The 13112-nt window shown below is 38.6% G+C and overlaps 1 protein-coding gene across 2 annotated transcripts in view; it reads left to right on the top strand.

Moving 5' to 3' along the window:
• SETD2 (SET domain containing 2, histone lysine methyltransferase) overlaps positions 1-13112 on the top strand; it is a 133699-nt gene that overhangs the window by 45136 nt on the left and 75451 nt on the right. For both annotated transcript variants that reach the window (XR_001155723.3, XM_012771078.3), the window contains exons 6-8: positions 6249-6372; positions 9112-9189; positions 11328-11425. Coding sequence is in view for 1 of the 2 variants with exons in the window: in XM_012771078.3 (XP_012626532.3) it covers positions 6249-6372; positions 9112-9189; positions 11328-11425 (300 nt within the window). In the remaining variant the exon portion in view is untranslated. The remainder of the gene's footprint in view (positions 1-6248; positions 6373-9111; positions 9190-11327; positions 11426-13112) is intronic.

Genomic DNA, 13112 nt, shown 5'->3' with positions numbered 1-13112 from the left:
ATACTAGGAATTAAAGTTTACATATTTCGTATCCCTTCCTACTCCTGTAACTTCCATATGCTGGTGGTAAGAGTAATTTCATAAATTATTAATTGAAGGCTCTTTAGTCACCTGTATTTTCATTTAGTAAGGACATATTGTAAGATGTGCACAGGATGAGGAGTTATTTAGAGGTAAGCTGTTAGTTCAAGTTAAAGTACCACAGCAGACCCTACCCAAAAAATCATGCAAATCCGCACCAAAATCCTTTAGTTTTAAAGGAAATATGCCATTTGTAGGAATGGAAGGCAGAGCAACCCAGGTTGACTGAATGTTATTGGATACCCTTAAGTGGGCCTGTTAATTGAGGTAAAATTCACATAATATAGTATGTATGTATGTATGTATTTATTTATGACAGAGTCTCACTCTGTTGCCCGGGCTAGAGTGCTGTGGCGTTAGCCTAGCTCACAGCAACCTCAAACTCCTGGGCTCAAGTGATCCTCCTGCCTCAGCCTCCGGAGTAGCTGGGACTACAGGCATGTGCCACCATGCCTGGCTAATTTTTTCTATATATTTTTAGTTGACCAATTAATTTCTTTCTATTTTTAGTAGAGACAGGGTCTTGCTATTGCTCAGGCTGGTTTTGAACTCCTGACCTTGAGCGATCCTCCTGCCTTGGCCTCCCAGAGTGCTAGGATTGCAGGCGCGTGAGCCACCATACCCAGCCTAAAATTCACATAATATAGTATTAATCATTTTAAAGTTTACAATTCAATGCCATTTAGTACATTTGCAATATTATGCAACTATCACCTTTGTTTACATAAGGGGTCCTCAAACTCTTTAAACAGGGAGCCAGTTCACTGTCCCTCAGACCATTGGAGAGTGTGCGCTGTGGGCCCCGGGATGTGAGTCGGCTGCTAAGCAGGGCAGGCAGTGTCGGCAAAAACTCCTGGAGGGCCAGATAAATGTGCTAGGCGGCCCATATGTGGCCCTCGGGCCATAATTTGAGGACACCTGGTTCTAGTGAAACATTTTCATCATCTGAAAAGGAAACTGTACCCGTTAAGCAGAATCCTCCCATTTCTCTCTCCTCCCAGGCTTGGCAACCACTAACCTGCTTTCTGTTCCTATGGATTTACCTATTCTGGATAATTCGTATAAATGAAATCATACAATATTTTTGTGTCTGGCTGCTTTTACTTAGCATTATATTTTTGGGTTTTATCTTTTTTTTTTTTTTTTTTTTTTTTGAGACAGAGTCTCCCTTTGTTGCCCAGGCTAGAGTGAGTGCCATGGCATCAGCCTAACTCACAGCAACCTCAAACTCCTGGGCTCAAGCAATCCTACTGCCTCAGTCTCCCAAGTAGCTGGGACTACAGGCATGCGCCACCATGCCCGGCTAATTTTTTCTATATATATTAGTTGGCCAATTAATTTCTTTCTATTTATAGTAGAGACGGGGTCTTGCTCTTGCTCAGGCTGGTTTCAAACGCCTGACCTCGAGCAATCCGCCCGCCTCGGCCTCCCAGAGAGCTAGGATTATAGGTGTGAGCCACTGCGCCTGGCCAGTTTTATCTATTTTGTAGTATATCAGCACTTCATTCCTTTTTATGACTAAATATTGTGTGGATATATCACATTTTGTTTATCCTTTAATTGGTTGGTGGACATTTGGGCAAATGTCACTTTTATAGAAGTTATTTTTTCTTGTGTTTTATGAAAAATTTTAAACTTACAGCAAAGTTAAAAGTTCAACAGTTAATGCTGTTATAACTACCAGTTAGATTTTATAGTTCACATTTTGCTCTATTATATATTCTCCATCTGCTTGTCTCTTTTTTTTTTTTTTGAGACACAGTGTTGCTCTATCTCCCCAGGTAGAGTACCGTGGCATCATTTTAGCTCACTGCAACCTCAAACTCCTGGGCTTAAACAATCCTCCTGCCTCAGCCTCCCAAGTAGCTGAGACTACAGGTATGCACCACCATGCCTGGCTAATTTTTCTATTTTTTGTAGAGACAGGGTCTCCCTGTTGTTCAGGCTGGTCTCAAACTCCTGACCTCAAGCAATCTGGTGTTGGCCTCCCAGAGTACTAGGATTACAGGCATCAGCCACTACACCTGGCCTATCTCTTTATCCATCCATCAGTCTATCTTTTTGGTGATGTTTAAAAGAGAATTGCAGACATTGCAGTTAACCCCTAAACCTTACATAACTATAACCATCTACCTTTGCAGTAATAGTGACAGGTTTTGCCCCCTTACACCTTCCACAGTGGAACCCTGTTGCCTTGAATAGGCCTTAAGGAGTTCAGTAAAGAGAACCCATTCAGCCGCGAGCAAAAGTCATACTTAGAAAAAGATTAATAAGAATCATTTTGTCTCATTGCCTATTCCTTCATGGAATTTAGTCACTGCATGCCAAGCAGTTTGATGTTTTTCTGCTTTTTTTCTTAAATAGAGATGAAGATTCTAAGAAATTTAAACCTTAGAGTTTTAAGGACTGCATGATAGGCTTTTACACTGGCCTTATTTCGTTTCTTTGGAGGTTATGCAGCTGAAGGGTCTAGTCACTCTCCCTGTATTCCCTAAGTTACTGAGGATTTTGAGATGCTTCTTTCAGCAGCTTCATCAAGCTCAGACTGTTAGATTCATGGATATTGGTATATCCTTCAGATTTTTTGATGTGAAGTCTCTGCTCTGAGTGATTTAATGGTTAATCAGGTCCTGGTATTTAAGAACCTTTTCTAAATGAAAAGGTGATTTATGAGTAATATCAGAATTGAATATTCTACTGTGATAGAAGAAAATATGTTTATAATACAATGGGAGAAATAGTCATATAGGTGGAGTTTGAATCCTAGGATATAATCAAGTTTTGTGATATTGGACAGATCAACTACTTTCTTCAAACTCTTGTCTTGTCTGTCTGATGGGCATAATACCTATGTTACATAGCATCAGTAAGCTTTAAATGAGCAAATTCAAGGCAGAGAATTTTGTTTTGGTAGGTGAGGGGATGGGAATATATTTTCCCTATGAAGTTCTAGATTATGGATAAGGTAAGGCATGTTTTGTAGTCATTATCATATTTAATTGATAAAGCACCCTGTGATGTGTCATTTTCCTTTTCTTAAGGGAGGGACTGATCCTTGAAGTCTAACATTGTGGGACCTCAAATTTTGTCGCCATCCTGAATTACAAGATGATAAGCTTCTAGGGTTCAAAAGAAAATTTTAATACTGGGCGTAGTGGCTTATGCTTGTAATTTCATCACTTTGGGAGGCCGAGGCAGGAGGATTGCTTGAGGCCAGCTTGAGCAACATAGCGAGACCTTGTTTCTTTAAAAACAAAAATTAGCTGAGTGTGATGGCACATACCTATAATCTCAACTACTTGGGGAGGCTGAGGCAGGAGGATTGCTGAAGCCTGCCCAGGAGTTCAAGGTTAGAGTAAGCTATGATTGATTGCCTTAATGTATTCCTGGGCAACAGAGTGAAAAGTGAGATGCAGTCCCCCCCAAAAAAAAAAAAAAAAAAAAAAAGGAAATTTTAAGTATTGTTTATAAAAGAACAGTAATTTGCATTTTTTGGTTTATCCATGAATAATCCGATTTTCATTATTGACACCTAAATGTGCTGTACCAATATACATATGTCCAGTGTAAGTTTCTCTATTCCTGTTTTTGGGTTTTGCTTTTTTTTATATAATCTTCTTTTCTCATTCATTTTTAACTGCTTTATTTTCCAAATTAACTGGATTTAATTTTTTTCAGTTGTCCAAGGTAACTCCTTTAATAAGTACATTGATTATGTCAGTATGTTGTAAACAAATACAAAAGATTTACATTTTAAAAATTTCTTTGGTCAGAGTTAGGGGTATGTCTGAGGGGATAAAGCGAAACTTTCAGGCAAGACATTTCATGTCAGAACTTGGGGGCAAAGCATAATGAAGCATTTTTCTACATAGAATTAAAAGTTGAAGTCATTGGTGAGAATGAGCTTTTAGAGAATAAAGGGAGGGGGAAAAGACTGGGAACTTAATATCTTCAATACAAAAGAAATAGGTAAAAATAACCAAGGAAAGGACAATCAAGGGTATGGTAACTAAAAGAAGCCAAAGAGAGATTAATCATAATTATTGATAAAGGCTAGAGAGAATTCACAGAGAATTCACAGAGAAGAGGTGTTAGATTTGACCTTTCACATCATTAGAGCCTTTGAGAGTAAAGGCAGCAGAAGAGCTGCTATATTTAAGTTGCTTTCTTTTTTCCCAGAACAATAAGCCTCTAATTTCTTCAGAGCTGTTTTCCCTCTGTGAATCACTGATTTCATGATATTATAAACCAGACTCAAACATTTGTTTTAATAGCTAGTTAGGGAAAGGATATGTATTTTGGTAGTATGTATAAATTATAAAAGCATCTTAGAATCAACATTCTTTGGAAAGTACTAGGAAGGAGAAAAGTAACCTTGATACTTTATATCCATCTTAATTATTAGGTCATTAAATATGACATGTCCGATTTCAAATTAAAAGTGTAGTTTATTATATCTCAAACAAGAAGCAGTACAGTTAATCAAAGCATGCGCCTAAACTACTGACACAGGTTTGCCATCTGAACTGTAGCTTGTTTATGCCAGCAACAAAGAAGCCTGGAGAGTGAGTGGTGATGAAATCGTGAAGGGTGTTTTCCACAGCTTGTTGAGAACTGAATGTTTTTCCTTGCAAGAAGTGGTCCAAAGCCTGGAAGAAATGGTAGTCAGCTGGTGCAAGGTCTGGTGAATATGGCGGATGACAGTTTCCAAGTGCAGCTTCTGTAGTTTGAGCATCATTGTTTGTGCGACATGTGGTTGAGCACTATCTTACAAGATCACTGGCCTGTCTCTATTGACCAATCTCGGCTGCTAAATTGCAAGCATCCTCCTTATTTTGTCCAGTTGGTTACAGTAGACATCTGCTGTAATTGGCTGACCAGGTTTCACGAAGCTGTAGTGGATAATACCAGTGCTGGACCACCAGATAAGACAGACACCATTAGCTTTTTCTGACGAATATTAGGTTTTGGACTGAGTTTCAGCACTTCATCTTTATCCAACCATTGTACTGAACACTTGCGATTGTCAAAAAGAATTTATTTTCATCACATGTAACAATACAGTGTAGAAATGGTTAGTCTTTATGTCATGACAGCAAAGAAAGGCATGCTTCAAGATGATTTCTCTTCTGATGCTCGTTTAATTCATGTAGAACACATACCTATACAGCTTCTAGACCTTGCCGATTTGTTTCACGTGGTCCAGTGTTGTTGGAATAGTAACGTCAAACCTTGCTGCTAATTCATGCTTAGGTTGAGATGGATTTGCTTCCACTAAAGCTTTCAGCTCATCATTATCCACCTTGGTCTCAGGCCACCCATGTGACTCATTTTCAAGATTAAAATCCCCACAATGGAACTTCTCAAACCATCAACGTACTGTGCGTTCATCAGCCAGATCCTTCCCAAACGCTTCGTTGAGATTTTGAGCTGTCTGTGCTATAGTGGTTTCACGATAGAACTCAGATTTGAAAACAACACGAACTTTTGATTTATCCGTGGTTTCACAAAAATTGCTCTGAAAAAAAAATTTGAAAGATAATCACAAGCCAAAACATGCATTTGAAAGACTTAGGCTGGGCTGGGTGCAGAGGCTAATACTGGTAATCCTAGCACTCTAGGAGGCCAAGGTGGGTGGATCGAGATCACTCAAAGTCAGGAGTTTGAAACCAGCCTGAGCAAGAGCGAGACCCCATCTCTACTAAAAAATAGAAAGAAATTAATTGGCCAACTAAAAACATGTAGAAAAAATTAGCCAGGGATGGCGGGCACATGCTTGTTATCGCAGCTACTCAGAAGGCTGAGGCAGGAAGATCGCTTGAGCCTAGGAGTTTGAGGTTGCTGTGAGCTAGGCTGACGCCGTGGCACTCTACCTTGGGTAACAGAGTGAGACTGTGTCTCAAAAAAAAAAAAGAAAAAGACTGAGGCTGTATCTTCACAATAAAAATAAGAAGTGTCAGTGTGAAATGTCAGAAATATCAACTGTCAAACTTAGTGCTTAAAGAAATCGGACATTTCATACTTAAAAAACCTAATAATATATTTTGTATAATAACATTTATCTACTTTGTTGTATTTCTTTACATTTTTTGTTTTTGCCTGGATGTATGTTTTCTGTATTGCTCCTAGGGAGAAAGTTCTATTATTTTCTTCATTTTTGTTTTCAGGAACACCTTTGTTCTAGAATATTGTGGAGAGGTACTTGATCATAAAGAGTTTAAAGCTCGAGTGAAGGAATATGCACGAAACAAAAACATTCACTATTATTTCATGGCCTTGAAGAATGATGAGGTAAGCAGCATGGATGTGTTTGCCTGGAAATAAAAATTGATTGGCTTTGAAAGGGTCATTGATACTGATCTCTAAGTATATTAAATGACAAAAAGGAGGGTCGGAATGGTATATAAGTAGATTTGTTTACAAAAAAGGATCTAGAGGAGGGAGGTATTTACACATACATAGGTAAATGTAAATGTACAGTGCTTCAGATTACAACTCTTAAAAATTATTGATACCCAAAGTGCTTTTGTTTATGTGGGTTATGTGGATTATATTTATCAGTATGTATCACATTAAAAGTTAAGACTGAGAAATTTAAAAATATTTATCCATTTAAAAGTACACTAGGTCCTTGAATTACAGTTTGTCATAACGTTGATGAGAAAACAAGATAATTTCTGGCTAGGGCCACTGGCTTTGTGTAATTTGCCTATTCTCATGTCTGCGTGGGTTTTCTTCAGGTGTTTCAGTTTCCTCCTACATCTGAAAGATATGCACATTAGGTGAACTGGTGTATCTAAATTGTCCCAGTGTGAGTGAGTATGAGTGTGTATTTGAGTGTGCCTTGTGATGGAATGGTGTCCTGTCCAGGATTGGTTCCAGCCTTGGTCCTTGAGCTGCTGGATAGGTGCTGGCCACCTGTAACCTTGAACTGGAATAATTGGGTATATAATTATCTCATTTCTGGGAGGCCGAGGCGGTCAGATCGTTTGAGTTCAGGAGTTAGAAACCAAGCTGAGCAAGAGCGAGACCCTGTCTCTACTATAAATAGAAAGAAATTAATTGGCCAACTAATATATATAGAAAAAATTAGCCGGGCATGGTGGCGCATGCCTATAGTCCCAGCTACTTGGGAGACTGAGGCCGCAGGATTGCTTGAGCCCAGGAGTTTGAGGTTGCTGTGAGCTAGGCTGACGCCACGGCACTCACTCTAGCTTGGGCAACAAAGTGAAACTCTGTCTCAAAAAAAAAATAATTATCTCATTTTATTTTTTTTATTTTTATTTTTTTTGAGACAAAGTCTCACTTTGTTGCCCAGGCTAGAGGGAGTGCTGTGGCGTCAGCCTGGCTCACAGCAACCTCAATCTCCGGGGCTCAGCGATCCTACTGCCTCAGCCTCCCGAGTAGCTGGGACTACAGGCATGCGCCACCATGCCCGGCTAATTTTTTGTATATATATTTTTAGTTGGTCAATTAATTTATTTCTATTTTTGGTAGAGATGGGGTCTCGCTCAGGCTGGTTTCGAACTCCTGACCTTGAGCAATCTGCCCGCCTCGGCCTCCCAAAGTGTTAGGATTACAGGCGTGAGCCACCACGCCTGGCCAATTATCTCATTTTAATTAATGTTTCTTAAATGTATAGCTCACATTTATTTCAGCGTTTTGGTCTTTAGTTAGAAGTTTGGTGATGGCATATTTCTAAATAAACTGAATATGGCAGTACACATTGGACTTCATCAAAATTAAAATTTAGTTTTGTATTTTGGCACCTTTGAAATAATATCTAAAATACTATGGGCAAGGAGAGGTGACAACTAAGTGCAATGTGAGTTCCTGGGTTGGATCTTATATTGGAAAAACGACAGCGAAAATTTGAATAATGACCATGCCATTGGTGGCTCACGCCTATAATCCTAGCAATGTGAGAGGCCGAGGCAGGAGGATCGTTTGAGGTCAGGAGTTCGAGACCAGCCTGAGCAAGAGCAAGACCCCTGTCTATACTGAAAAGATAAAAAGAAATTAGACAACCAAAAATAGAAAACATTAGCCAAGCGTGGTGATGCACACCTGTAGTTCCAGCTACTTAGGAGGCTGAGGCAGGAGGATCACTTGAGCCTAGGAGTTTGAGGTTGCTGTGAGCTAGGCTGATGACATAGCACTCTAGCTTGGGCAACAGAGCAAGACTCTGTCTCAAGAAAAAAGAAAAAAAATTTTGAATAAGGAAACTGACCGTATTTTGTTTATTTAGAAATGTGCCATGAAACTTAACTCAGCCTGTGGTAAAATTGGTTTTGTTATGTAGTTTCCAAGAGCCTAGGGATGACCTTAAGTGAGTACTTATTGTAACAATAATAACCCTGTTACTTATTGATACAGATCGCATGGTAAACATTGTATAATGAAAAATAGATATTTTCAAAAAATGTTTAATGAGAATAGTGGCGTTGCTTTACATTTTATGAATGTCTTTAAAGTCTGGCTTAGTAAAATTCAGTTGGTTTCTCATATATATTCTCATATATTCTGCCTTTCTATTCAATATGGAAATGTGAATTATAGAGATCTGACTCCAGACCTGCTTAATTTAGTTCTGGAGGAGGGCCCAGCAAGTTTTAACAAACTCTCTAGGGGATTTGGATACATGCTCAAATTTGAGAGCTACTTTACTGTTATATAACGTGTACTTTAAAATGAAGTTTTACACATACAAATGAGAGTGAAATGTATAGAATGTTAGAAATAGCTAAGAGTAAATGGGAGAGACATTTGTAGATACAGACATTATTTTGCCTGTAGGTAAAGGTTTATAGTTAGATCTTCCAGAAGAAACAGGTATTTGTCACTTTAATGTATAAAGTAGTATAAGAGAGTTCTCTAAAGTGGGGCAGAGGGTAGGGGGAACGGGGTGTGTGTGTGTGTGTGTGTGTGTGTGTGTTTATCTTGAATTTGCCTTAATGCCTTTCCTTTGCAAAATGCATGAATATTTTAAGGTATCATTTTTTTAACCCTTAAATTATCCTCCTCTTCTAGATAATAGATGCCACTCAGAAAGGAAATTGCTCTCGTTTCATGAATCACAGCTGTGAACCAAACTGTGAAACCCAAAAAGTAAGTTGAGGTGGATTTAGAGTTTGGGGTATTTGTTGAAGATTGCTGTTCTGATCATTGATTTTAGATCCTATACCAAAGGTACTCATGAATTTTATTTTTTAGTCGTTTTTTCTATTCTGCTTTATTAAAAGTTTTCTTTTGAAGTAAGTTTAGATTTTATAGAAACATTACAGAAATAGTATAAACTATATTACATATGTATCACCCTTCACCTAGCTTTCCTAATGTTAATGTTGTACCTAACCAAATTATCATATACAAGGAATAGTATTAACTAATTTGAAGACCTTATTCAAATTTTGACTACTGTCATTTTTCTGATACAAGATCCAATCCAAGAACTCACATTGCATTTAGTTGTCACCTCTCCTTGCCCGTAATTATTTTAGATATTATTTCAAAGGTGCCAAAATATAAAACTAAATTTTAATTTTTATGAACTCCAGTGTGTACTGCCATATTCTGATTCTTTTTTTTTTTTTTTTTTTTTTGAGACAGAGTCTCACTTTTGTTGCCCAGGCTAGAGTGAGTGCCGTGGCGTCAGCCTCACTCACAGCAACCTCAAACTCCTGGGCTCAAGCAATCCTCCTGCCTTAGCCTCCCGAGTAGCTGGGACTACAGGCATGCGCCACCATGCCCGGCTAATTTTTTGTATATATACACTTTTAGTTGGTCAATTAATTTCTTTCTATTTTTATTAGAGACGGGGTCTCGCTCAGGCTGGTTTTGAACTCCCGACCTCGAGCAATCCGCCTGCCTCGGCCTCCCAGAGCGCTAGGATTACAGGCGTGAGCCACCGTACCCGGCCTCTGATTCTTTATTAGGTCTTATCCAAGTGCTATTTGACTGTTTTAATAACATTCATAAGGGACTACAAGACCAAAGTTGAGAAGGGTTGTAACTTTTTCAGGTTAAGAAAGCTGTGAACCCACTCCTCAGATAAATATATATCATTGATTTTCTCTTATTTTGAAATAGTGCTTTTGATTCCTGGATATTTTTGCCCTTTGATCTATGCACTAATGGATTTTATGTATGGCTCTTCTAAGAGCCAAGCTGTGTAACAAAGAGGAAAACTCAGTTTGGAATCATTTATTCCAAGTTCTGGTTCTAGTTTTACCACATCTGGTGGCCACATGCCTAACTGTGAGACTCCCACTATACATTGTCCCTTAATCTCTGTAAGTCGGTTTTTGTTTTTTTTATCAGTAACATGTGCAAATGGTCTGGATTAGAGCTCTGTAATCCATAACTTGCTTACATGGTCTGCCTCCTGTGTATTTGCCCTCATTTTAATTTTTCAGTTTTATGTATCTGTTCTCATCCTTCCTCCCTTTCTTTCTCCCCCCCCCCCCCCAGACAAGTCTTATGTTGCCTGGGCTAGAGTGCCTTGTTGTCAGCCTAGCTCACAGCAACCTCAAACTCCTGGGCTCAAGCAATCCTACTGCCTCAGGCTCCCGAGTAGCTGGGACTACAGGCATGTGCCACCATGCCCAGCTAAATTTTTCTATATATTTTTAGTTGTCCAGCTAATTTCTTTTTATTTTTAGTAGAGATGGGATCCCACTCTTGCTCAGGCTGGTCTCAAACTCCTGAGCTCAAACAATCTGCCCACCCAGGTCTCCCAGAGTACTGGGATTATAGGCATGAGCCATTGTCCCCGGCTGCTCCCTTTCACTGTACTCAGCTATATGACTACTGGTTCAGGAAATTAAGCCTTTGGCCTTAGTGTTTCCCAGGTTCCATGCCCCATCTTATCTGAGAACCTGGTTATTTTTAAGATAAGTTAATGTAGATTTGTCTTTGATACTCAGTGACACCAAGCATCCCTGATTTGCCTTAGTACAAGAGAATCTTTACTGGATGAAAATGTTAAAGTAGCAGTTAGTTTCCCCCTCCCCTTCTTTTAGCAGCTACTTTTATTAGAGATAAATTACTGATATATTCAATCTGATAGTCCATTAAATAAGAGTAATGCTTAAATATTTAAAGAAAAAATTCTACATTTGCCATTTGGGAAAACCTTTATTGCCTAAAGAGCCACATGCATAATAGAGGCAGATGATAATGACTTTTATATGCACACATTAATAAGTTACTAAGTTCTTTTCTTTTCTTTTAAAACAACATCTCAGTGGACTGTGAATGGACAACTGAGGGTTGGGTTTTTTACCACCAAGCTGGTTCCTTCAGGCTCAGAGTTAACGTTTGACTATCAGTTCCAAAGATATGGGTAAGTACTTATTTTGTTGCTTCTGATAGGGAAATAGGCTGTTGAGATATAGAGATATAAAACTTTGTGAATTTCTTAAGAGTTATATTTACTATCAGTTATTATCTATACTGTTTGTGTGCTTTGCCTACTGTATGACACTTCTGGCCATTAAGGGATATTGTATAGCAACTATATAATTTTCTTCTCAACTTCATGCTAACTTATATAATGATGTTTCTAACATTCTTAAAACCTTCATTATAGAAATGCAGGTTCTCTGTGTGTCTGAAGCGAATAGTACAGTATAGTAAATTCATGTGTATTCATCATTCAACTGTTTTATGTTTGTTTGTTTCATTTTGAGACAGTCTCTCTTGTTGCCCTGGCTAGAGTGCAGTGGCGGGATCTTAGCTCACAGCTACCTCAAACTTCTGGGCTCAAGTGATCCTCCTGCCTCAGCCTCCTGAGTAGTTGTGGCTATAGGCTCATGCCACTGTACCCCCAGCTAAGTTTTTGTATTTTTAATAGAGACAGGGTCTCGATTTTGCTCAGGTTGACTGACCTCAAACTCCTACTTCAAGCAATCCTCCCACCTCGGCCTCCCAGAGTGCTAGAATTACAGACATAAGCCACCACTCCTTGCTCATCATTCAGCTTTTAAGAGTTATCAACTCATGACTAATCTTGTTTCATCTATACCATATTGTACTTTTTAAAAAATTTTTATGTTTTAATGTTTAATTTTACAGAGACAGGGTATCACTTTGTTCCCCGGGCTGGAGTGCAGTGATGTGATGATCGTAGCTCACCATAACCTGGAACTCCTGGGCTCAAGTGGTCCTTTCACCTCAGCTTCCTGAGAAGCTAGGACTTTAGGCGCACTTCACCATGCCCAGCTTTGTGCACAGAAGAGATGGAGTCTTCCTGTATTGCCCAGACTGGTCTCAAACACCTGGGTTCAAGCCATCCTCTGTCCTCAGCCTCCCAAAGTGCTGGGATTACAGGTATGTGCCACCATGCCTGACCTGTAGCTCTTATTAGCTGAGCTTGGTGGCACATGCCTATATTCCTAGTTATTCAGGAGGCTGAGGCAGGAGAACCTCCTGAGCCCAGGAATTCAAGGCTGCAGTGATATTTGTTACCTAGTTCTGTCTACCAAAAATTGTAAGTTATGTAATAGCAAAGAGCACCTCTAACGCCAAAAGTGGAGGAGTTCTTATTAACACTTAAGCATCAGTAAGGATAATAATTGAATTTATTTGAAACACATTATATAAAATCTATGAGTTTTAATTATATTTTAAAAATAAAACTACATTAGTTATTAAAGGGAATTAATGAGTTTGAGAACTAGATTAAAAATAGGAAAAAATCAAGCATTTAAGCATTTATTCTGCCTTTCACAACTGACTGTGCTTCAGGTTAAACCAAATAGTTGATGAAAGGAAGTTAACTAGAGTTATTCTAGTTAATAAATGTAGTAGTAAAGGAATTACCACTTTGCAATACTTAGTAAACTATGGATCTAAACAGTGGTCATTGGTGATTGGTAATATTACAAAAAGAGTACTAATGTGTGCTTCCTGATGAAGAACAAAATATTACATGTGAAATAGTCTTGCTAAAAGAAATTTTGAATCTCAATTATATCAGGTTTCTAGATCTAACTATTTATTTATAGGAAATATGGGAAACAGGAACAAAT

The sequence above is a fragment of the Microcebus murinus genome, chromosome 1 (assembly GCF_040939455.1).
Source record: "Microcebus murinus isolate Inina chromosome 1, M.murinus_Inina_mat1.0, whole genome shotgun sequence".
NCBI lineage: Eukaryota > Metazoa > Chordata > Mammalia > Primates > Cheirogaleidae > Microcebus > Microcebus murinus.
This window is presented reverse-complemented; position numbering and strand designations above follow the sequence as displayed.